This window comes from Dipodomys spectabilis, unplaced genomic scaffold (genome assembly GCF_019054845.1).
Source record: "Dipodomys spectabilis isolate Male_0828 unplaced genomic scaffold, ASM1905484v1 ptg000201l, whole genome shotgun sequence".
Classification (NCBI taxonomy): Eukaryota; Metazoa; Chordata; class Mammalia; order Rodentia; family Heteromyidae; genus Dipodomys; species Dipodomys spectabilis.
The window spans coordinates 2248591-2273764 of record NW_024870878.1 but is presented as its reverse complement, the minus strand read 5'-3'; the positions used below and the strand labels follow the sequence as shown (position 1 = coordinate 2273764).

Sequence of the window (25174 nt, the reverse complement as noted above, 5' to 3'; positions counted from 1 at the left end):
ACAGGCAGTGGCTGAGTTCTATTTCCGTGGGTGTTTCCTTACAAAATTAAATCACTATATGGCATGCACACACACACACACACACACAAAACTAAATCACTATATGGCATGCACACACACACATACACACACAAAATTAAATCACTATATGGCATACACACACACACTTAAATCACTATATGGCACACACACACACACACACACACACTTTCTACAGTACAAGAACCTGACTGGACGAATTCATGCCCTGTTGAGTAGAAAGAAAATCCAGCCAGGGTAAAGGATACATGTAGGCCTGACTGCTAAGTTCTCACTTCTGCACTCATCCAACCCTGGCTGCAGCTGTAAGTAAGTAGAAACCATTGCTAGTAATACAGACTCTTGAAATACGGTAAGCAGTTGGATGGTACTGGTGGGCAGGGCCATCATCATCAAGAACTTACGAACTTACATGTATAGTACACGGCAAGCACTAAAATAAATGAAGCTGGTCTTTCTTTGCAGCCTATATGAAAGGGTTCAGTGCCACACTACACTACGAGAACACTCTGGAACAAACTCAGGAAACTTGAGATCTGTGGATCAAGGTTTGAAACCAGCCCAGGTAGGAATGTCCATGAGACTCTTACCTCCAATGAACCACCAAAAGCTAACGAAAGTGGAGCTGGGAATGTAGCTTTATGGTAGAGTGCTTACCTTGCACGCATGAAGCCCTGGGTTCAATTCCTCAGTACCACATAAACAGAAAAAATTGGAAGTAGTACTGTGGCTCAAGTGGTAGAGTGTTAGCCTTGCGCAAAAGCAGCTCAGGGACAGGGCCCAATCTTTGAGTTCAAGCCCCAGGCCTGGCAAAAAGAAAAAAGAAAAAGCTAAGGGGTAATGTGCCCAGGCTGAGTTCAAGCCCTGGTATAGATGCATGTGTGCATGTGCACGTGCACACATATATACACACACACTCAAAAGTGCTCTGGTTCAACCAAAGTGTTTCCTGGCTACAGTTCCTAAATGCCCACTTCCTTTAAGTGTTCACTTACACAGGAAGATGCAAATGACCTTGAAAACTACTTTATATATTTAAATTGCATTACAGTACAGTACATTGTATTACAGTAATAGCTGATGAGTAAAAAATTGGGGGAGGCAGGGTTTGGGCTGGGTGAAAGGGGAGACATGGAGTAAGATGCATTGTACTTATAAATAAACTGATTTGTTGAATTACGCCTTTGTACAACTAAAGATAATAAAAATATAATTAAAATAGGTCTGAGTAGGGACTGTGAATGTGGCTTAGCTCTAGTGCTAGCATCCAAGAAGCCCTGGGTTTGATTCCTCATTGTCATACAAACAAAAAAGCCAGAAGTGGTGCTGTGGCTCAAGTGGGAGAGTGCTAGCTTTGAGCAAAAGAAGCTCAGGGACAGTGCCCAGCCTGAGTTCAAGCCTCAGGACTGGCCCCCAAAAAAGGTCTGAGTAAAAACTTCATCCTAGCACGGAGTCAAGAACACTAAAAACCTCTTTAAATGAGAAGACAGCGCCTCCTTGTGGCAGGTTATTTTAAACTCAGAAATGAATGCTGAACATTTCTTACTCAATTTCTAGTATCATTATTAAGAAGTCTCATACTTGTTAATAAATACTAGTAGCCTAACTTAGATTTGCTGCCAGATTAACATCCTAGGCAGATTTCCTTTTTCAAAAAAAAATTTTTTGGGGGGGGTCGGTCGTCAGGCTTGAACTCTGGGCCTGGCCGCTGTCCCTCAGCTCTTCAGCTCAAGGCGAGCGCTCTACCACTTGAGCTACAGCGCCACTTCCAGTTTTCTGGTGGTTTATTGGAGATAGGAGTCTCACGGTCTCTCCTGCCCAGGCTGGCTTTGAACCGCGATCCTCAGATCTCAGCCTCCTGAGTAGCTAGGATTACAGGCGTGAGCCACCAGCGCCCGGCAAAAAATTTTTTTTAATGTACCTTAGGTTGGCCTGAAACTTGAGATCCTTCTCCCTCAACCTCCTAAGCGCTAGGCATACAAGCATGAACCACATTGCAGAGCTTCCTTTCATTTTGTCGATCATGGGGCTTGAATTCTAGGCCTGAGCTCTATCCCTCAGCTCTTCAGCTCAAGGCTAGTGCTCTACCATTTGGGCCACAGTTCCATTTCTGGTTTTCTGGTGGTTAATTGGAGATAAGAGTTTTACAGCCTTTCCTGCCCTGGTTGGCTTTGAACCACGATCCTCTCAGATCTCAGCCTCCTGAGTAGCTAGGATTATAAGTGTGAGCCACTAGCGCCTGGCTCCTTAAAAAAAAAAAAGGGAAAAGGGAATTTAGCTGAGCACCAGTGATTCCATCTGTAATCCTAGCTACTCAGGAGGCTGAAACTTCAAGAATTATGGTTTGAAGCCAGCCTGGTCAGAAAAGTTGGAGAGACTACCTCCAATTAACTAGCAAAATGGCAGGACTGGAGCACCAGCCAGAACAAAAATGCTGAGTAGGACTGTGAAGGCCCCATCAAGCCCTGGCACTGGCACTAGGGGAAAAAGAAAAAAGAAAACCCAGGAATTTGAGCCCTAGTGTTGCAGGTCCATCACTCAAGGCACAGAAATAAAAACCAACCTTACTAAGCAATGGTAGTCAATAAAACAAGGCGTTTCTTTTGGTGGAAGTTAAAGTATTTATTGATGTGTTTAAACTCTGTACATTCTCCACAGATCATATTAAGGAGTCTGTAAGTGAAGTTTTATGTGTGCATAGTGTGAAAGACAGAGCCAAAGGAGAGGAAGAAGAGAAAAGAAAACTAAACAGTTACAGGGAAAAAATGAAATACATCACAGGTTACCAGAACCTCCAGATTAAAGGAAAAGAAATAAGAAAGCTGTGAGCATCAACATCAACTATACAAGCATTACAAAGACGCAGGTGAAGGAAGTCTTCAAAGCTTTCCACAAGGTCTAAGATCCAGTTTCACGTGCAACCCAGAACATTTGCCTTTCACATGAACAGGCTCTCTCTGCTCTCCCCTGGGCTCTCAGCTACTTCCTGTGGTCTGAGTGAACAAGAGGCCGGGAAAGGAGAGTGGACCCAAGTAAAGGTAAGGAGTGCAGGAGACATCCAGAGGAAGAGGCTGCGCATGTGGACATACTTCAGAAAGGAACATGGAGAAGAAAAGGCTACAGTAAATAACCACAAAAATGGCTGAAAAACATCATATACAAACTACAGGCTAGTTGCTATGGAAGAACTGGATTTAGAAGGAACGCAGCAGCAAACACGCTCACCTGTATGCATTAGGCTCTCTGGAAGATGTGAGAAGGAAAAGGTGTTAGCCCCTTTGGTGACAGGGCTTGTACAGAGACACCAAGGTACCCAGCACTGGAAACCCCAGACTTCCAAGAAGCTGGTCCTCTAAAATCATTTAACAAGTGTAGCATGGTGTGCTACAGCAGAAATGACAGTTCCCTGTCCACTAAACTTTTTCAGCAACTTTCTACAAGTTAAAAGGAAATACTGCCTTCTTTTTTTTACTTTTTTTTTTTTTTAATAAAAATTGGAACAGTGAATGAGCTTAAAGAGTTGACTTATACAATATAACTGGAACAAACAGCCTGCATATACAATCTATCATTGAAAATCAACATTTTCCATTTATATAGAGCATGTATGTGTGAGACAATACAATAGAAGTGGGGTTTCTGATTAATTTAAAAAAGAAAACTACATCCGTCAGATATCTGCAATAGATCTTTTTTTCATTTCACTTAAGGTTTATATATCATATATTGTTATATTAATTTTTTAACCCATTTAAAAGAATGGAAATTGCAACCCTACAGTAGTACTTTATAGTCTTAATCCAGAAGGTCAGGATGTAAGATGAGACCTACTGGCAGCAGCTAGTGGTCAGCAGTTGATCCAAAATGCTGGACCTCCTCTGGCCCACCTGCAGCACTCTGCAGCCAGGTGTCACACACTTCCAGGACTTAAATCTGCATCTGCTCCAGGTACTTGTAGGTTGGGTTTTCATAACCATGGTTCTGCATCTTGTTCAGGTGACGCTCTTCTGGGGTTAGCATGGGGTCAACCTGGAGAAACAAAGATCGCAGGTCACAGTGGTGTATCCGAAGACCAAGCCATGTGCCACACAATGCCCTGAGGACCCAACGCAGCCCAGCATCCTCATTTCCCTGGGAAATCAAACAATAGCTGTGGTATCGAGGACATTCCAGGAGAGAGAGAAAAGATGGGCTCAAGGAGCAATGCTGCTTTCTGAAACACGAGTTTTGAAAGCTTGGTCAAGGGAGAAAACAGCCTAGTGGATTTTCCTAATGCCTCAGCAACAAGAAAATCGCAGTTCTGGTGTGTAGTTTTGGGGATGGCAGCAGTGAGTCATGTTGGAGCCATGTTGTGCTATCATTTCTGGTCTTTTCCAGCTCTGAGGCTCTACAGGGAAGCCAGGTTCCAGCAGGAGAGAAAACCAAACCAGTAAGGAATTGTATTCATATTCTAGAATCAAGAGACTGGACATTTCTCACTGCCCTCTAAAAATGAGTGGGGCAAAACATCCCAATTACAAATCAGCAAAAGATCAGAAATTCCCTGCTTTGACTCTAAATTTCTGGTTGCTTTTTACCCCCACCAAAGAGGGGAGCGGCTGGGATAGTTCAGTGGTAGAGCACAATACCAACAGACACAGACACAGACAGACACACCCACACCCACACCCCCCCCCCCCCACACACACACGGAGGAGTGGCAGTCCTTCATTATTAAATATCTATAAAATGGAGGATATACTACAGAGCTGCTCTGAGAAAACTGCTTTATTTTCTGAAGCATGTTATTATAACTTTCTGATATTTATAAGTCAAAACACAAATAAATACAGAAAGTTGGCAACAGCCCCTTGCTTGACACAGATTCAGTATATTTAGTTTTTGGTGACTATCAAAAATATGATCTGATAATACAGTAAGTCATGTTATCAATGATGGCCACATGTCCAGTATTAGAGAAATTAAGATCTTTGGATTCCATTATCATTCCCCACTACCCCAGGGGCTGACAGTGCAGAGAAAACCCTCAGCCTTCACTACTGTGGGCCAAGGCAGAATAAAGTCCCTCCTCACCTCCACAATCCCGTGACTGATGGTGCCATACTGCCTCTTCCTCAGCATCACCAGGCTGATGACAATGACCGTGGCAATGGCCACTGCAATAACCAGCAGGCCAATAAGGGCACTGCTGCTCAGACTGAAGTCCTCCCGCAGAGGTCCTACAGATTCCTAAAATCACAAAGCAGACAGGGAACAAAGTTTCAGTGACCACCTTGCAACTGTGAGACAGGCGACCAAGGATGGGCATGCACCTTCAAAGTCGGGTCTCTACAATCCAAGGTAGCACTCTACCTTGCTTTGCAGATAACTATCTATATAAGGAAGAAGCCACTTTTTCTGGTCTCCATGGAGATTTTCATTTCAGCTTTCTCACCCAGCAGTATGGGAAAGTAGAAATGAGGGAGCCTTTGTTAATAGAGAACAGCAGATACCTCTCACTTTCTACTTGAAGGTTAGAAACAGTGAAACTGACATGAAAACAAGCATTAGGTTCTGGAACTAAACACCTACCGGCTCTTCCTCAAGGCTTCCAACTCTTTCAGCATTGAAAATCATTTCCTTAACATCGAGAGTCTCATCAATGACCTGAAACAGTCACAAAAATGTCGGCAACTGTGTGGGAGGGGAAATTCATTTTAAATACCATCATTTCTTCTCTACTACACTGGTGGTTGGGAACTGATACCTGATGGACACCCACTAACCAGTCAGTTCTATCACATGCATCCAAATACACTCACCAAACCTCTAAAGGGAAAGAAAGGCAAATGCCAAGAAAAAAAAAAAAACACCGGTCTAAGCTGCGTTTCCACCTGCATTCTCCTTTAGGTAGCTTGTGGAGATGTGGCTCAACAGAATAGCAAGAGGCCACAAATTAAGTGATAGAAAACAAGTTTAGATTTCAAGAGGATTTGAGAAAAAAAAAAAAAAACAACACCGAACTTTGATTCTATTTTGTTTCACCTGAAAATGGCTTTATGTGATTCATTTCATTTCCAAATGTATTTTCCTGCTGTATGGCTGGAGATCAATACTTCTATAGAAAAAGACTTCATTTGTCCCTGTCATCTGCAGATGCTAAGCCTTACAGCCAGTGTGTGGGAACAAGGGGAGTTCTTTCTCTACCATACAGGAAATGGGCACACAAGACATGCACCCAGAATAGGAAACGGGCAGATGTGCTCCTAGAAGCACCAGGCATTCAGTCTGGTGAGTCTCAAAACAAACTGTACTGTGCAGAAGAAAGAATGGGCTCACCATATTTTCGTCCACTTTATTCTTACTGTTAATCACTTTCTCCTCCGCACCAATCAGTCCCCCGTCTTGTTCACCCACTCCAGACCCTGTATGGATAGAGATCACAGCTAGGTTTCCTGACAGCCCACCTTAGGCCGAGTTCACAGAAACAGTAAACTCCTGCTTGAAGAGGGGCTAGAAAGCCCCTCACTGAATCCCTCCCCACAACTCACTATTGCCATTGTGTTCCCAGGTTGGCAGATGTACTTATGCGCTGCTCTACAAGATCAATGACACAGACATTGCCAAGGGCTGATGAGTATAATGGAGGAGAGAATGCTGACTTGTCACCCACTAGGAAAAAATGCAAGGTAAGCCTTGGGGAGAACTGTTTATTGTAAGACATACAGAAGCTGAGTCTATGGGCGCTGTGGTATGAAAACCACAAAGCACCCATATGTATGTATGTATGTGTGTGTATGTATGTGTGTATGCATGCATGCATGTATGTGTATTTATGTATGTGTGTGTGTGTATGTATGTGTGTGTGTGTGTGTGTGTGTGTGTGTCTGTTTAAAAGTCCTACTGAGCACTTGCTATTCCACAGCCCAATTCTCCAGTACCCAGGTCCTCCCACATGGATGTACATCTCAGCAATGCTGTAGATGTGAATATTATATTTTATATATTATAGTTTACCATAGGCAATTCTTTCTGGCTCAAATATCTCCTCCAACCTTAAGTCCTCCTTTAAGAGATAAATTATCTCTTAAACCTGGGCTCCTCTCAGACACTCCCAGGATGTAGCACTTAAGTCAGTTTGTAATAGTCTTTCTCTTGTCTCCCATTGGTCCATACCCCTCTTAGAACTCAGATCCCTGATACTCACATCCTAAGAGACTAGGCTAGAATGCGCAGCAGGAAACTAGTTCATCAACAGGAGAATTCTAATACCAGGGTAGAGGGTTCTTTTCCCTACATGGAGCAAGAATAGCACTTCTGCTTTTCTTCTTCTTCTTTTTTTGTCAGTACTGGGGCTAGGACTCGGGGCTTGAGCACTGTCTCTGAGCTTTTCTGATCAAGGCTAGTGCTCTACCACTTTGAGCCACAGCTCCACTTCTGGTTTTCTGGTGATTAACTGGAGGTAAGAGTCTCACTGACTTGGCTGCCCAGATTTATCTTCAGATTCTCAGCTTCTTGAGTAGCATGAGCCACCAAGGCCTGGCCAACTTCTCCTTTTTCTAGAGTCAGATATGGACTAAGTCAGCATCACTAGTGTGTGACACTTGGAATGATAAGTGTCCAAATACTCACTGTGAATGGACCCAGCAAAGAGAAAGGAGGGGCAAGCCTCTTTATTTTTAGGTTCAAAGCATGTGATATTTGTTAGGTCTACCTGGGAGACTATCCCTCTGCCCCAAGGACAGCATAGCCTTAACAGAAATCACCTTCCCCAAACCAGGATTCAGCTGAGTCAGCAAAAGGAACCTAGGCTCTGCAGTCACTTCTGCATCCACTGACGCCTTATCTCCTGGCTTTTCCCTACATGATCTCTCTCTGCCACCTGTCAGGCTGCTACATGCTACACACTACACATGACATGCTACACAACTGCTTGCTGCACACCTACATCTGGTGCAGGCCAGTGGTTTGGTTCTCCCAATAAACTCTCTTCTGCCTGAACTTCATGGTTGTCTCCTGACATCTATCTTGCTATCCTAAGTTCCTTACACAGTTCCCTACACCATCTACGACTTGACCTTTTTATAGATAAAATAGCTCAATTTGATAAGCTACTCTACATCCTAAGCCTTAGAATCTCATGTAAGTTAACCTGCAAGGGAGATCCCAAAGCACTACTGTCCCTGGATTGTCGTGGAAGGTACTGACACTAGACTTCACCACAGAAAAAGCTTTCCAGCTCATAACTATGCTCGTTCTCAACAAAGAGCAACAAAGCAATTAATAACAGCTTCACAGTTGCTGAGCTTGCAGGCCAACCAATTCATTAACTCATGACACTGCAGCCAAAAATGATGCAATTTTCTCAAACGCTTTCACTTTTTTTTTTTTTTTTTTTTTTTTTAAACGCTTTCACTTTTAAAAGAATTACAGGTGGACCCATTGCAACAATGAGATGTACAAGATGCTATGTCGAAAAACAAACTTTACAACTTTGGCAGGGAGCAAGAGGGAGTGGGGCGGGGGTGGGGTGGGGGGAGAGTGGGGGGAGTGTAGTTGTGGAGATGGGAGGGCAGGGATGGTAGGGGAAAAACAAAGGAGGAGGCAACAATGCTGGATAAGAAATGTACTCATTACCTTGCTCGTGTAATTGTAACCCCTCTGTATGTTATTTTCACAATAAAAAACTTATTTAAAAAAAAAAAGAACTGCATGGTTTGATTCTAGTTAAGTGAGAGCAGGCTTTTGCTCTCCATTCCAATGAAACAGCGATCTTGAATACTATTTGAGAAAGAAGAATCTGGAAGGGCATTACCTCTGCAAGGATGCTTATGACCAAGACCAAGAAGTTCCAATCCTGAGCTACTTCTACCTTTCTCCCTTCATCATCATTACCCAGGCTGTTCTAATACATTTTTGGTTGTATAACCTACATGTGTCAAAAACAGTGATCAAATCCACTTTAGTGCTTTAAGCACATAAAAAGATGACTGACAGACTAAAAATTCATAACTACTAAATTGTCCTGATACATAACAACTAAATATGAAAGCAAAAGTCAGTTAAACTTGTAGGAACTTTTTTTGGTGGTGGTGGTGAGGTATGCACGTGTGAGGCAAATAAATGTTCTACCTCTGAGCTATAACCTGAGCTATAAATTTCAGCATTAAGTGTAAATCTAAGATGTGCTGGGAGAGAGGAAAGTGAGCACAGTGATCTACAAGCAGAGGCACACCCAAGGAGAACAAAACAAAGCAATCAAGGAAGTAAGGTTTAAATCACTTTTGTATTTTGAGAAGGAACTGTAGCATAAACCAAATTCTAAGCCAGGGAACACAACTTGATCTATCCATATTCAATGTGTCAAAACCAAAAGGGTGGGTCCTAAAGTACACTGACAATATGTACTAGCCAGGTGCCAGTGGCTCATACCTGTAATCCTTGCTACTCAGGATGCTGAGACCTGAGGATCAAAGTTTGAAGCCAGCCAAGGTAGCAAAGTTCATGAGACTCTTTCTTCAATTAACCATCAAAAAGCCAGAAGTGGAATCAATATTGTGGCTTAAGTGGTAGAGTGAGTGCTAGCCTTGAACAAAAAAAGCTCAGAGACAGTATCCAGGTCCTGAGTTTAAGTCCCAAGAACAGCATGTGTGCGCGCACCAAAAAAGAGAGAAAAATGACCCAAGAGACAGGACTGCCTATCTACTTTGGGCATTCCATGGGATAAAATCACATAGATCCTTAAGCAGAAACCTGAATTCAGATCCCTGGTACTATACTTCTTAAACTCACAAAGAAAGAAGTCGTATAATTTGAGGATTTTTCAACTCCCTAATCTATGAAATTGTGTAAAAGCCCTGCCTTACAGGATGTTCAATGGGCTACACAGAATTGCACAGAACATACTCAGCGCACAGAACTTTTGATAGCACACAGGCACTGTCTTTGAAAACTGGAGACTACTACACCAAGAGTTCACCCATAATCCATCCATCAGCCTCACATATTTCAAGAATGCTACAACTCAGGGGTCTTGAGACCAAAGGCACAGAGGGCAAGGACAGCTAAAGGGAAAAGAGGTGAGTGAGAACAGCAGAGAAAAATGAATAGGAAAAGACTTACCACGTGGCTATAAATTAGGCACGTTCTTTTACCAACTAGCAATTCTACAATCAATCAGTTAAATGGAATATATATATTGTATGTATTTTACAAAGGTTTAAGAACTCATCTGTTTAGATTTGGACATTCCAAGAGGATAGCTTAGGATGGCCACACTGTAACCAATACTACTGAGGGTAGAGCAGCCAGGTGAGCTCATCAGCAACACAGAGGCAGTACTACTCTGACTACTCCAAGCCGTGGCTGAAGACATGAAGTGGAAAGGTCAGATGATGGTATGAAACAGAAAATGGAAACTTCTAACGCACTGGGAAGTGAAAAGGAATGGAGGACTTGAAGGGAACATCTTTGACAAACCAACCTTTTTTCATTGGGTGGTACAATTCCGGCTGGGTGTCTAAGCAGAAAGGAAAACAATTAAAAAAAAAAAAACAAAACAGCACAAAAGTAGATTAAGAAAGAAGATAGCTTCTTTGAAAATTCTTGACTTAGAATTCATCTACAGTGTGAATGTGGCATTTCCCCCCCTTAAAAACCATGCCTGAACTGTCCCATAAACAAACTAGCATAAGAGGCAGAGCATATTATAGAAAGTATCCTTGGTGGAGAAAAGTAGTAGATCTCATTTGGGCCTTTGAAGAGAAATTATTCAGCTTAGCTCACAAAATTATTTTTCTTAGAAAATAGTACAAAAGGAAGTTAGTATTGATTGTGGTTTGCTAATAGACCAACAAGGACCTAGTTGAGCTATGCTTGAAATGTTCTGATCCAAACAAGCATAGAGTTGTTCATGCATGGCCACCTTCCAGCCCCCGAGAGGCTGAGATTTATAAGATCAGGATTAGGAATGGGGTGACAGCTCTTTACCCACTGCTCTCTCCGTTCCTGTTTATTACTGCAAGGTCACTCACTGCACTGAGTCTTGTGCCAGTTTGGAAACATTTTTTTTCTTTTCTTGCCAGTCCTCGGGCTCCTTTCTGCTCAAGAGTAGCACTCTACCACTTGAGCAACAGTGCCACTTCTGGGTTTTTGCAGTGATTAATTGGAGGTAAGCGTCTCAAAGACTTTCCTGCCCGGGCTAGCTTCTAATCTCAAATCTCAGATCTCAGCCTCCTGAGTAGCTAGGGTAACAGGCATGAGCTACCAGTGCCCAGCTATTAAGACATTTCTATAAAGTCCAAAAGCTAATGCACACGGCCCTAGGCTATCTCTGGTCACAGGTGTGAGAGAGCATCCCAAAGACTTCAGGACACTGTCGGCTTGAGTTCAAACACTGGCTCTCCACCTACAAACTAAGGATATATGCCCTATGCAAGTAGGTAACTGGTTTAAATTCAAGACTCACTAGGTATCTACCTTAGAGTTATTGTGAAGACTAACTGAATGCTTCACTAAAGCTGGCACATAGTCAGGGCTTCCTCCATAGCTGTGGGCCTTTGCTTCTTTTTTCTTTTTTTGGTCAGTTCTGGGGCTTGAACTCAGGGCCCTGTCCCTGGGCCTTTCTGCTCAAGTCTAGTACTATACCACTTGAGCTATAGCACCACTTCCAGTTTTTGAGTGCTTAATTGGATATAAAAGTCTCACAGGGATTTTTCTGACCAAGATGGCTTCGAACCATGATCCTCAGATCTCAGCCTCCTAAGTAGGTAGGATTACAGGTGTGAGCTGCCAGCACCTGGCATGTGGGCAATTTTTATCATCACCAGCAATAGCAACAGCAGCAGTAAATAGAATCTGATTACACATGCTGTTTTCAGGGAATCAGCTTGTTTATTTCTAGTGTGATCTCATGGTTTTTAGAGATACTTTTAGACACTGAACCAGCAAGAGAACAGAGGAAAGCATGCCTGATTGGGGACCAAAGGACACAGTGCCTCACTACATCAGAGATGTGAGCCTGAGCCAGACCAGGCACCTCTTCAGTCCCTTCATTAGCTATCTACCTCCTAAGACTATTATTTAAAGATAAAAGCATAGCACAACACAAAGGTCCTATTTAACCTGCAATGTGACTCCCATGTGTAAGGGCCATCACACAAGCAGGAAGAGCAATGGCCTTGAAGCAATCCATTTAAAAAAAAATGGGAGGAACTTCCCGTGATAGTGAAGTCTCCTACCGGCTAAGACTCAGGATAGAGCAGACGCTTAAGAAAATGTAGTCTCCCCTGCCTCTTGCAGGAACCCAACCTCCCCAGCCCAACCTGACTTAATTCCATTCTACCTTACCCCACTGCCAAGAAGTTCTACTAAAGACCATACACACCTTCGTTCTCAGGTAAGGGCAGGAAGGGATGGAAGGGGTGGAACGGCGGGATCTCGTCACTCTCCTCAGAGCTCACCCGAACATCCACAGGGCTCTCTGAGATGGAGGCAGTGAACTGGTCCATGTCTGCTCGCTGTTCCTGAAGGAGCTCGTCTGACAAAAGACAGGGCAAGGGACAGAAAATAGGTTTCAGGAGGATGTGGTATCTCTGCACAAGAGTAGCAGCCTGTCATTCCAGAGATCTGCTGAGTGTCCATTAGACCATTCTTAACTCCATTCGTTTTCTGGTGCTAGTCCTGGGGCTTGAACTCGGCTTGGGTGCTGTTCCTGAGCCTTAGCTCCATTCCCAGCTTTTTGGTGGTTAATTGAAGGTAACAGTCTCATGGACTTCCCTATGATCCTCAGATCTCAGCCTTCTGACTAGTTTCAATGATAAGCATAAGCTACCAGCACCTGGCTGAAAGACCATTCTTTTTATGATGTTTTGATTTGCATTATAAAATGATTAAAGGTGCCCAACACCTTTCAAAGTAATTTCTTTTTTGTGGGTCGTGGGGCTTGAACTCTGGGCCTGGGCGCTGTCCCTCAGCTCTTCAGCTCAAGGCGAGCGCTCTACCACTTGAGCTACAGCGCCACTTCCGGTTTTCTGGTGGTTTATTGGGGATAGGAGTCTCACGGTCTCTCCTGCCCGGGCTGGCTTTGAACCGCGATCCTCAGATCTCAGCCTCCTGAGTAGCTAGGATTACAGGCGTGAGCCACCAGCGCCCAGCTCAAAGTAATTTCTTTTTATTCATGTGAATACTTAAAATCTACATTCCCCAGCATATTTTAGCTTACAATATTAACTGTAGCCTAACTATGGTTAATACGGTACTTGTTCGATTCCTCACCACCACATAAAGCAAAAAGAAAAAGCCGGAAGTGGCACTGTGGCTCAAGTGGTAGAGCGCTAGCCTTGAGCTGAAGAGCTGAGGGACAGCACCCAGGCCCAGAGTTCAGGCCCCACGACTGGTCCCTCCCTCCCCTGCCCCCCCAAAAAATACCCGTTTACCATGATTCTCAAATGTATCCTATGGCAACTATCCAAACATTGCTTCATCTAACAGCCTTCCTTAGATCTCTTGCATGATGTTCAGCAGAACTTCCTACTTTAGTAAACACTGTGGCAAAGCCATCCATGTCATTCCTTGGTGTTTTTCCCTCAATCGCCCATTCCCTTGCCCTAGTCCTCTTGATCACATCCCAAAGACATCTCTGATCTCTTCTTTTATAGTCATAGCACTCAACATCTACCTTTCTCCTGGATTTTATAATCACTCCCAAGCTAGTTTATAACTTTAATCAGCTCTCCATGTAGCAGAACTTCTTTCAAGTTCTGTTTGTTTTTAAAGTAAAATCCCAAGCTTAAAGCCTTCTACCAATTTCCCATTATCTGAGAATTATGCCATTATTCCCCATTATCTGAGAATTCCATTATCTGACTCCTTGATTTTACTTAACCAAGTACCGTTTTCTTGATTTGGACTCTGCCTTTCTCCTATGATCTCCTTTCTCCTTGCTGTGTTCTAGCTATACTGAGACACTCAGAAACACTGCTTGACTTTAACTCCCCAGCATCGTACCCTGACTGTAGAGCTCCAAGCACTTATACCCAGCTGCTTTCCTATCTGGCTCTCTTCTGTGGGAACTCTAGCACATACTGCCCGTTCTGTTGCATTTTACTCTGGGACACCTAGTGATAGACATAATAAATCTTGCTGAATAAACTAAGAAGAGTGGGAGAGGGAGATGAGGTGGGAATTTGTAGAAATACCAGCAATTACAGGGTGGAATGCTAACAGTGAACTTTCCAGGCTCCTACAATATCATATCCTAGATTCTTCTGTTAACAAGAGTGAAAGTCAATAAACCAACGGTTTCTGTGGTTTCCGGCCAGTACAATTGTCCTTAGTGACTCTGTAACCCTGTCATTCATGTAAGCTCCAGTAGATTGTAGATCTCAGAAACCACGGCATGCCCCACACCTCATTGGCCTGGTTGGCTCCTGTTTCTCTCATCTTGCCCCAGCCATCACACCTGAGCTTCAGCAAGGAGTCCTACCAGGCCTTGATATAGTTAGTACCCACCAATTTCCTCCTGAATTTCTTGGGCTACAAAGGGAACTTTATAGAGCAGAGAGAGGCTTTGATTCCTTCTTTCTTCAATCACATGGAGATGTGTCATCACCTGAAAGCACAATATGGTGGAAAGCCATGTCACTGGGAACAACCAAGCTAGACAGAAACTCCCTGGAGGGACAGCCTCACACATTTCCACAAAGACTACATCAGGGTTGTACACTTTACAGAGACAAGCAGAGTTGCTAGAAATATATCCATAATGCTAAATGTACTGACCACTGAACTTTAAGAATATGGTCATGCAGCATATAATGCCCCTAAGTAAAATACTCATTTGATCACTTATGAAACAGTAACCCCTCTGTACATCACCCTAATAACAATATCTGAAAAATATCAACTGAGGAAAAAAAAGAAAAATTTTAAAAATATTTCCTCACCAGCTACTGGCTTTTCACACAAAGCACTTGCCATCAATTAATACACTAAACTGAAAGCCGTCATTTGTACAATGCAGCACATTCTATAAGGTTCTGCTGACTGAAAATGTCAGTTTTTGCCACCTATTAGATTATATGGGGTTAAAAACAGACCCAAATCACTAGCTGAAAATTATGTGGGAAGACAAAACCATTTACGCATTTTGCTTAGTGAAGCAACTGCTTAAAATGGACAGTGAGAGCAGAACTAGTTTATTTCTTTTTAGCCAAATTACTACTCACACACAAAAAAAATACCTCATGCTGAGGTATCAATCTGATATGTTTCTTTTGGTGGTAGTGGGTTTTTAAACTCAAGAGACCTGAGCTTCCTAGGGAGGTGGCTCTAACAATAAGCCATGTTTTCAGTCTTTTTTTTGCACTGTTTATTTTTGAAGTTGATAGATAAGTAGGGCCTGGCTTTCTTGCCTGGGCATGGTTCCTGGACCATGATCCACCTAAAATAGGTGGATTCTATCATAGCTGGGATGATTCATCACCACTGTGTCCAGCTTCTGTTGAGATAAAGTTTCAAGGATTTTTTTTTTTGCCTAGGCTAGCCTAGAATCATAATCTTCCCAATCTCAATCTCCTATACAGCCAGAATTGCAAGCAAGTGTTTCCATGCCCAGCATTTGGTTGAGATTCCCCCCCCCACTCTCCCACCCCAGGACAAAAATTTGTACTAGTGTTGGCCTTGAACTGTGTGTGATCCTCAGTCTTTGCCATCCAAGTAGCAGGATTGTATGAATAAGCCAACAAGAAACTGATGTGAAGGGAATGTTAAAAGAATTATCTACTAGAGACCACTTTGTCTTTTCTGAAAGAAAAAGGTCCAGACTATTCTTCCCACAAGATCAGTTAGGGTGGAACTGAAACTGACTTGCCCCAAGGACACAGCAAGGCATGCTGTAGTCCACACAAGCTAAAGCTCTTCAGTTCACTCTAAGTTAAGTTCTCTGCCTGGTGACTTGCAATTACTGAGCCTCTCCTAAAGAGGGTGCTTAAAGCCAATGGACTAATTGGATGGGCTGAAAGCCATTACAGAGAAGGGTCAAAATGAAAGAAAAAAAAAGTTGAATGTAAAGAGGCTTTTACTGTAGATTGATATGGCTCTGACCTTTAAAAGCAAGGATGAAAGCAATTTAATTTTATATTTGCCATTCTGTCAATCAAGTAAATTGATGGAAAAGCACAAGAGTGAATGCCTTAGGGGAAAGAAAAATGCAAATGGAACTACCCACAGTCTCAGTATGTGTTATACTTCCTCAGATGAATTAAAAAGCTTAAGAGCAGGTGCTTCATACACCCACTGAGGAAAGGTGGAATATTGGAAAATGCAGCCTTTACAGTAACTACAGAGCATGACGAATAAAAGCAATGTTTCACTCATATTCAGCCAAGCAAATATGGCCAAAGGTATACAGGCTGATAACCTATAATCCAAAATCAGAAATGTCCCCAAATCTGTAACATTCATTCAGTCCTGGACATGATGCAGTGGAAAATTACACATCTGATTACTTGTGAAGGTCAGAGTCAAAGTACAAGCACACCAAAAATGCTGCAAAAAAATTACTTTTAGGCTATGTGTATAACATAAAATGACGTCTAGACTTGGGTCTTACCTCAGGATATCTTGCTATGTATATAGTATATTGAAAGAAGATCCTAATTCAGATACTTACAAGACTACAGTCTCAAACATTTTGGATAAGGGATATTCAAGTTATAATAGAGCATCTTAGTTCTTCCTAGTGTTCAAGTCACAGAACAGGAAATAGCCAAAAAATAAAAAATTAAAAAAAAATAACTCAGTGGCCCTGCTCTGCTAGAATTAGAGGTTGACAGCAGATAGCTCACAGGAGAGTTGGGTCTCTTCTGAGATTTCTACAGTGGTAGACCTTTTTACTCCCACTTCACTTGGTATGGTAGTTTGATCTCAGATATTCCCTAATCATTTGTTTAATATATTAATCAGGGCCAGGGATGTAGAGGAAAGTTCAATTACAGAGCACTTCTTTAGCCTGAATGAAATCTTGGGTTTGATCCCCAATACAACAAACCCACAAACAAGCAAAAATCAACACACACACACTGGTTTCCTAGTCTATTCTCATTGGCTATGTTTCCTTAAATATAACACAATAGTCTAATTTACTAACAAAAAGATAAGAAAATGTGATTTTTTTTTTTGGTTTACTTTTTCTTTATTTTTGCCAGTCCTGGGTTTGAACTCAGCGACTGGGCTCTGTCCCTAAGCCTCTGTGCTCAAAGCTAGCACCTCACCAGTTGAGCTACAACACTACTTTCAAGTTTTTGGAGTAGTTTATTGGAGCTAAGAGTCTCACAGATTTTTCTGCCCAGCTGGGGTTCGAACCATTATCCTCAAATCTCAGCCTCCTGAGTAGCTAGGATTATAGGCATGAGCCACCGGTGTTTTTTATTGTTATTATTAAGGGGATATACAAGTTTTGTTTAGTCATTTTTAATCAAGAAGACTTGAAAAGCCTAACTAGTTCCTGACAAGACCCATTTTTCTAGCTGTCTTCCTAAAGATACTTCAGGACTCTTCCTTTTCAATACAATCATAATTCTCAATTTTTCAGCACCTGTTTAAATACCAACTACTTAATGTAAAGTACAATAAATTTTAAAAAAATTTTTAATTCAAAAATCATGTACCAAATATCTTTGGAAACCAAAAACCATGTTCAGGGATAATAACAAACACAAGTAACAGTGCTCCTGCATCATGAGCACAGGCACATGTTCCCTGTGGAAATACTCTGGAGGTGGCAAGTTCTGTGTCCAGCGTACCTGGGATTTCATCTGTGCTGCCTTTTCTGGGTCAACAGCCAACACGTGCTGATAATGACGAATGGTATGCAAGCGATCTTTGTTCTCAGCACGGACGTAACGCCGCAAGGCTTGGAGAATGCGATGAGGCTGCAGGAGAGAACAACAGTTGTTTGACACCCAGAGAATTCCAATAGGTAAGGAAAACAAAAGCTGAACAGTTCACTCAAGAGAGGGAAACCAGGGCAAAGCAAAGGAAGGGGTGAAGAAAAAGAAATGTACTCTTTACGTATGTAACTGTAACCCCTTTGTATATCACCATAATACTAACAATAAAAATATTTTTTAAGTTGTTCAGAAAAACATGTATTCATTACCTGATAATCCTCATTACCTCATAACCCTGCTGTAATAACACCTTAATAACAATAAAATCATTAAAAAAAAAAAATGTAAAGTTTAGCCAGGCACTAGTGAGTCATGCCTGAGGATCATGGTTCAAAGCCAGCCAAGGCAGGAAAGCCTTGGATACTCTTATCTCTAATTAACTACCAAACAAGCCAGAAGTAGAGCTATGGCTCCAGTGGTAGAGTACCAGCCTTGAGCAAACAAGCTCAGGGAAAGTAGCGAAGGCCTTTGGTTCAAGCCCTAGGACCAGCACCAAAAGTGAAGAAAAAGCAAAGTTAGCTATGAAAACTGTATTCCTGAAAGCTTTTTTAGGCTACCAAGTAACAAGAAACTATCTTTCTCAATAAAATATTACCTTCAATCTTGTCATAAAAACAAAGTTTTTAAGGGGCTGGGAATGTGACTTAGTGGTAGAGTGCTTGCCTAGCATGTATGAAGCACTGGCTTCAATTCTTCTGTACTACATAAACAGAAAAAGCCAGAAGTGGCACTGTGGCTCAAGTGGTAGAGTGCTAGCCTTGAACAAAAGAAGTAGCTCATGGACAGTGCCCAGGCCCCGAGTTCAAGCCCTAGGACTGGCAAAAAGAAAAAGAAAAAGTTTTTACCAACCTGTGTGTGCCATTCGTTGAGATTCCATTAAGTATGCTACCTTAGGGGAGGCAACACTGAAGAAGACTAACCAAGGTACAGCTCAGATTGCAACTCACCCGAGGTGGGTCAGACTGCAGGGCAGCCAGGTAATTCTCCAGAGCCATCCGTCGGCGGTCATTCAGCATGGCTTCCACTCGAGCCAGGTGGGTTTCCACCAGCTGCTGCTTCTCACTGGCAGCCTCCTTCTCTAAAGCTTTAACCATAGCTTGGAAATGCTACATCCAGAAAGGAAGAAAAACGCTAATTTGTAGTAGCTGGAGGGGGTAATCTAAGTAAGCACCCTTCTTTGTCCAGTGCCTATCCAAGGCAGGAACACGGTCAGAGAATCAAACAGGGTAGGATGAAGGTGTGCTTTACGTAATTTCCACCAGGATCAGTACTTCCTTACATTAGAAAAACCAGTCACATTTCAGTGTGAAAAGAACTGTTCAGCATTTCCCCAACTGAAAATTACTAGTGTGTCAAGCTCAATTGCCTGGGTTTTCAATGTACACTATAGCACTATAGTAAAAGAAATACTGTCCTTTCCATGTTATAACAACGTGCCAGCCCTGAAATAAGTGGCCAATAGATGAGGTATATTGAAACACAATCAGGTCAAATGTGGTAGGTTACACTGAATCGTGTTAAAAGTTGTGATGGTCTAGATAAAAATGGCAAAGAAAAACATGAGGAAGTTTTCATTAGCTCTGGCTATAAAGGAAATGCAAATAAAAACAACCCTGAGATACCACCTTACCCGTTAGAATGGCCTACAACCTAAATTCAGATGACAAATGTTGGCAGAGATGCAGAGGAAGAGGAATCCTACTGCACTGCTGGTGGAAATATAAACTAATTCAACCACTTTGGAAAGCAGGCTGGAGGTTCCTCAGAAAACTAAAGATAGACCTTCCCTAGGCATCTACCCTGAACAACAGGAACCAGGATACAAGGAGACATGCACCTGCATGCACACCAGCCAAAAATGGAAACAACCCAGATGCCCCACTACACATGTATGGATCTCAAACTGAGGTACCTATATACAACAGAGTATTACACAGCCATTAAAAAGGACAAAATAATGGCATTTGCAGGGAAATGGATGGAACTATTAGAAATCATGTTGAGTGAAATAAGCCAAGATCAGAGAAACAAATGGTATATAGTCTCCTTGATATGCGGATGTTAAATTCAAAAGGCAACAAGATATGACAAAGTAAACAGGACCTCTTCTTAATTTGTCGCATCATTTTTAGATGACTCTATATTCTTGACCCCACATATGGTATATATATTTGTACATAAGAGGGAAGCTAGGAGGACATAGAATCAGAGGAAAATGTGTGTGTGTGTGTGTGTGGGGGGGGGGGGGGGGGGGGAAGCAAGCTAGTGCCAGTTACTAAAGAAGTAGAGGTAGAGGGCAAAATTGAGAGACATCTGAAAAACAGACTAAAAGCAAAGGATTAGAGTTGTTGGTTCAAGTCACAGAGCAGTTCAATGTCTAGTATCACCAAAGAAAAAAGAATTTTCCAGTAACTCCATGTCAATCACATCAGCCAATTGCATTGTTCAGGAAAAATATTTTCTATTATGTATATAAAAGTAATTTTCAGCAGGGCGCTGGTGGCTCACACCTGTAATCCTAGCTACTCAGGAGGCTGAGATCTAAGGATCACGGTTCAAAGCCAGCCGGGGCAGGAAAGTCCGTGAGACTCTTATTGAGGAGGCACAGACAGGATTGTGGTTTGAGACCAGTCAAAGCTAAGGTTATTGAAATCCTATCTCAAAAAAAAGTCTATGGTCCCAGCTATTCAAAGCTAGAGGTAGAAAAATTCAGTTTGATACAACCCCAGAGTTAATGAAAGACCCTGACAAATTAAAAAGCCACAGGACAGGGCATAGTACAAAATGGTAAAAGTGCTGGTGTTGACCAAGTAAACTCGGGCCCTGAGTTCAATTTCTAGAACTAAAAAATTAAAATATAACAATATAATGTAAGTGGTAAAGGGCAAGTAACTTATGAGGTAGAGCTTAAGGACTAGTGATAGTGAATTAAATTTCCTTGGGCTGGGAAGGTGACTCAGTGGTAGAGCTCTTGCCTTGCATGCATGAGGCCCTGGGTTCGATTCCTCAGCACCACATAAGCAAAAAGAAAAAAGCCGGAAGTGGCACTGTGGCTCAAGTGGTAGAGCGCTAGTCTTGAGCTGAAGAGCTGAGGGACAGCGCCCAGGCCCAGAGTTCAGGCCCCACGCCCGGACCCAAAAAAACAACAACAACAAAAAAGAAGTAAATTTCCTTGACAAGGTCCATTAGCTTGTGCATAAATTAAAATTCAGATTTTTTTAGGTGACCAATAAAGAAAAGGTCTTCTACAGAATTAGTATTCTTGCTTTTCTTTTTTTTGTCAGTCGTAGAGCCTGAACTCAGGGCTTTGAGTGTTGTCCCTAAGCTCTTTTGATCAAGGCTTAGTGCTCTACCACTTTGAGCCACAGCTCTACTTCCAGTCTTTGAGTGGTTAATTGGATGTAACAGTCTCACAGGGACTTTTCTGCTTTGAACTGTCATCCTCCGATCTCAGCCTTCTAAGTAGTTAAGATTACAGGCATGAGGCACCAGCACCGGCAAGAAATAGTATTTCCATGAAAAACTAAGTGCAATAATTCTGGGAAGGAGGGACGGAGGGATAGTTAACCATTTTCCAAAATCAATCGTATGATTTGCTATCCATGTATCTAGCAATCTCTCCTACAGAAGAGAAACATACTCTGTTGCTATGATTTTAATGTTGTATTCTTATGAAGTCATAGATGAACTGGAATTAGAAATGCTTTTTGTACTTTTGATTTAGTCTGGGGGAAAAAAAAACCAGTACTGATGAAAAACAAGTCACAGCCCAAGAACAAAGATGACAGAGAACTTTTGCCAGGACCAGAATTAACAAACGGCAGCTGAGCTAAGGTTACTTCCTGGCATGAATTGGGTGTGCTCTGGGAGAGGGTTTCGTTTCCTTCTGCCATAGGTGAGCAATACTAGAGGTGAAAAAGAAAAAATAGGTCAGCTACAACTTCCTTGTAACTTAAGCTCTTGACTCAAAGGAGGTGTCAAATTCAAATTTGCTGGGAGTTTGACTCTAACCATAATTTCAACTGGCCAGACTGGATGCTTTGTCTCTTGTCCCTGGGGAACACATCTTACCTGAATAAGGGTCTGTCTCTCTGCTTTGGGGAGATTCTTGGCTTGAAGCTCTGCCTCTTCCCATTCCTTCTTTACCTACAAAGGTCAAAAACACCCACCACAGAATGATTCTCTGAAACAACTTCCTCATTTTCTAAAAATACAGCCAGGCGCTGAATCCAATGTCGGCGGAAACTGTGCAAATGGAAACCGATCATATGATCCCTTGTGAGGCTCAGAGCTGTTAACCCAGAGGATTCTAGACCTTGGCTATCCCTAGATGAAAGCCTCAATTCTCTGACCTCCTTGTTACATAACCTTGGGCAAGTTATTTAAAAGTCTCTGTGCCTTTGTCCTCTTATAAAATAAATAAAAGAAAAATGATGGTCATGCCTCGTTCTCAGAACTGATATGTCCAGCGCACATTGTCTGGTGGAGCTCAGACGTAGGGAAGGATTCCTTTGTCAACTTCCTTTCAATCCAGAGTGAGTCAAGAGGGAAGCTGCACTCTGCATAGCCACTGCTCCAACACTTAAGACTATTCTTCCGCCAGGTGCTGGTGGCTCTCAGGAGGCTGAGATCTGAGGATCCTGGTTCAACGCCAGCCCGGGCAGGAAAAGTCCATGAGACTTTTATCTCCAATAAACCACCAGGAAAACGGAAGAGGCGCTCAATGTAGCTCAAGTGGTAGAGCGCTCGTCTTGAGCTGAAGAGCTGAGGGACAATGCTCAGGCCCAGAGTTCAAGCCCCAGGATCAACCAAAAAAAAAAAAAAAAGACTGTTCTTCTCAAGTCATAGAATCACCTTCTACTCCCAATGGTATATAGTAGAATGTTTTAATATGTTAGCTTCATCTAACATTTTTGATGGGGATTTTTGGCCAGTCTTAAGACTTGAACTCAGGGCTTGGGCACTGTCCCTGAGCTTCTTTTGTTCAAGGCTAGCACTGTACTGCTTCAGCACAGCGCCACTTCCGGCTTTCTGTTTATATGGTACCAAGGAATGAAACCCAGGGCCTCATGCATGCTAGGCAAGCATTCTACCACTAAGCCACACATTACCAGCCCCATCTAAGATGTTTTTACGGTTACCTTTTCTCATGGCTAATAATTTTCATCTATTTGTAAATAACAGTGATGTAAAGGCCCAGGGTTGGATCTCTACCACCATACATTAAAAACTACCAGACTACTAGATGCTGAACACCATGAAGATAGGAAGTAGGCAAGTTTACCCTGTCCATTCGGTTGCGGTGCCGAATTTCCAATTGTTCCTTAGCCTTCTGGAAGCGAGCATGCTCATTATCATCTGCTGACGTCTCAAAATACACATCAACATCATTGGTTGGCAGAGGTGTTGGGGGAACTGAAACAAAATTACAGAGAATTAATTTGTCTTTTTGGTTCAGGCATAATATTAAAAGTGTTCTAGGAAGAAAACTCAGTTCAGGACCTGCAGGATGGACTCAATTTGTCTTGTAGCTTGCTAAAAGGGCAGGGTATTGCTGTCTGCCAAGACTTCACTCTGTTGGATTACAATGGGCAATCTTCTTTACATAATATTCATCAACCATGTCAGTCCATGCTAATACAGCAATTTATTGGTAGCTCAACCTCCAGTATCTTCAACACCCAAGAGGCATCTCCACTTAAGCAGAAAAAAGAAATACCTGCTTCTATACCTTCCTTCCCTTCAGTGCTTAAAAATCTAAAAGCCTAAATATAACTACTCTACTGTTCTGTTACTAATAGCATCTAAACGAGGCTGAATTTAGACCCTGAGAAGGCACTTCCACAAAGTGTCCACTTTATAAGCAACTTGACACTTGAGTCCCTTTCTTCTACAATCTTTAGGTCTTAAATTTACTCTGGAAAACTAGTTCATTAAATATTCTTTGCATGTGGGCCAGATAGAAACAAAATTCACTCTATAATTTTGAGTCTTCAACATCATTCAAAGATTCACATACTCCCCCTGCAATAAGAGCTAATGAAGGTAAAACTGAGTTTTTATCTTTCCACTTATGTAAAGACACCTTGGGCTTAGCTGATTTGTGACACTGTTGGAGGGGCCTCTCCAGATATTATTCTCCATAGAGAATAGTCCATTAGAACAGACAGCCCTCACCTCATTGCTGATCAGATATAGCTCTTATTGGCCCCTGGCAATTAAGTATCAACACACTGGAATCTACCTCCTAAAGGAAAGGACAAAGACAGAGCAAGTTAACTCAGACATCCCTCAAGAAATACCCATAGAGATGCTTATCCATAATTTGAGTCACTGGAGATTTCCCAAACAGGGGAGGAATGATGTGAAACTTACTCAGTGTATAGAGACAATTTTGGAGCTAAGCAGAAAGCAAACACCAAGATTCAACTATATTTAAACCCAGAAACAAATTCATCTAATTTCCAGAACGGTACATTTTTAATCCATTTAATAATTATATAACTGATAAATATAGGTAGAAATTAACCAGCCACTCCAGTTTCTCTATCAGAAGACTTTCGCTTTGTTCCCTTTCATTTGATTGACTTAAAGGCTACAACTAAAATCTTGTTAAGAGTGTTTGAGTCCTATGTCAGTTTATAAGGCTCTTGATATCCAACTTTCTTTCAGATTAATTGAATTAGATGGTATCATTTAGCAAAATCACATTCTCTAAGAAACTCAAAGTTCAGTAAGGGAGAATTTCAACTTCATCAGCGCCAGTATGCACAGGATCAACAATACGTGTCTGCAATATAAAAACTTAGGTGCCATGAAAGGTGCCTATCCATGGGCCAAACAGATTATGCAAAACATGCTTCCACATGGGGACAAAAGAGGAAAAAAATAGGATGTCTAAAGCTGTGATGAACTCAGCAGAATCCATGACAGGCTCATGAAGTTGCCTCTCTCCCTTTTGAGGAGGGACACAAGCGTGTGTGACCATTGGAAATGTCACTTGCAGAATTTGAAGGCCCTTCAAGTATTGAACTACTTGTTTCTCTTCAGCCAATCTCCTCAAAGCTATAGGAAACAATCCTGTAATTCCAGCAGTACATCATGTCTCAGAGCACTATGTATCTGAGATTTTCGGTAGAGACTGCCACCTCTGTTTTCAGTGAGACCTTTAAAGGACCATAATTTCTCCAGCTTTAATCCAAAAC

General features: G+C 42.1%; 1 protein-coding gene across 7 annotated transcripts in view; it reads right to left on the bottom strand.

Moving 5' to 3' along the window:
- Window positions 1–2636: 2636 nt before the first annotated feature.
- The window catches only part of Aplp2 (amyloid beta precursor like protein 2), a 101069-nt gene continuing 78531 nt past the window's right edge, over window positions 2637–25174 (bottom strand). For 4 of the 7 annotated variants that reach the window (XM_042696183.1, XM_042696188.1, XM_042696185.1 and 1 more), the window contains 11 exons: window positions 23254–23384; window positions 22041–22115; window positions 18917–19075; window positions 17823–17951; window positions 14530–14629; window positions 12404–12556; window positions 10502–10537; window positions 6358–6443; window positions 5611–5685; window positions 5113–5268; window positions 2637–4068 (listed from right to left, as the gene is read on the bottom strand). In XM_042696183.1, coding sequence (XP_042552117.1) covers window positions 3967–4068; window positions 5113–5268; window positions 5611–5685; window positions 6358–6443; window positions 10502–10537; window positions 12404–12556; window positions 14530–14629; window positions 17823–17951; window positions 18917–19075; window positions 22041–22115; window positions 23254–23384 — 1202 coding nt within the window. In that variant the 3' untranslated portion in view covers window positions 2637–3966. The remainder of the gene's footprint in view (window positions 4069–5112; window positions 5269–5610; window positions 5686–6357; window positions 6444–10501; window positions 10538–12403; window positions 12557–14529; window positions 14630–17822; window positions 17952–18916; window positions 19076–22040; window positions 22116–23253; window positions 23385–25174) is intronic. The other 3 variants (XM_042696186.1, XM_042696189.1, XM_042696187.1) reach the window with 1 other exon arrangement.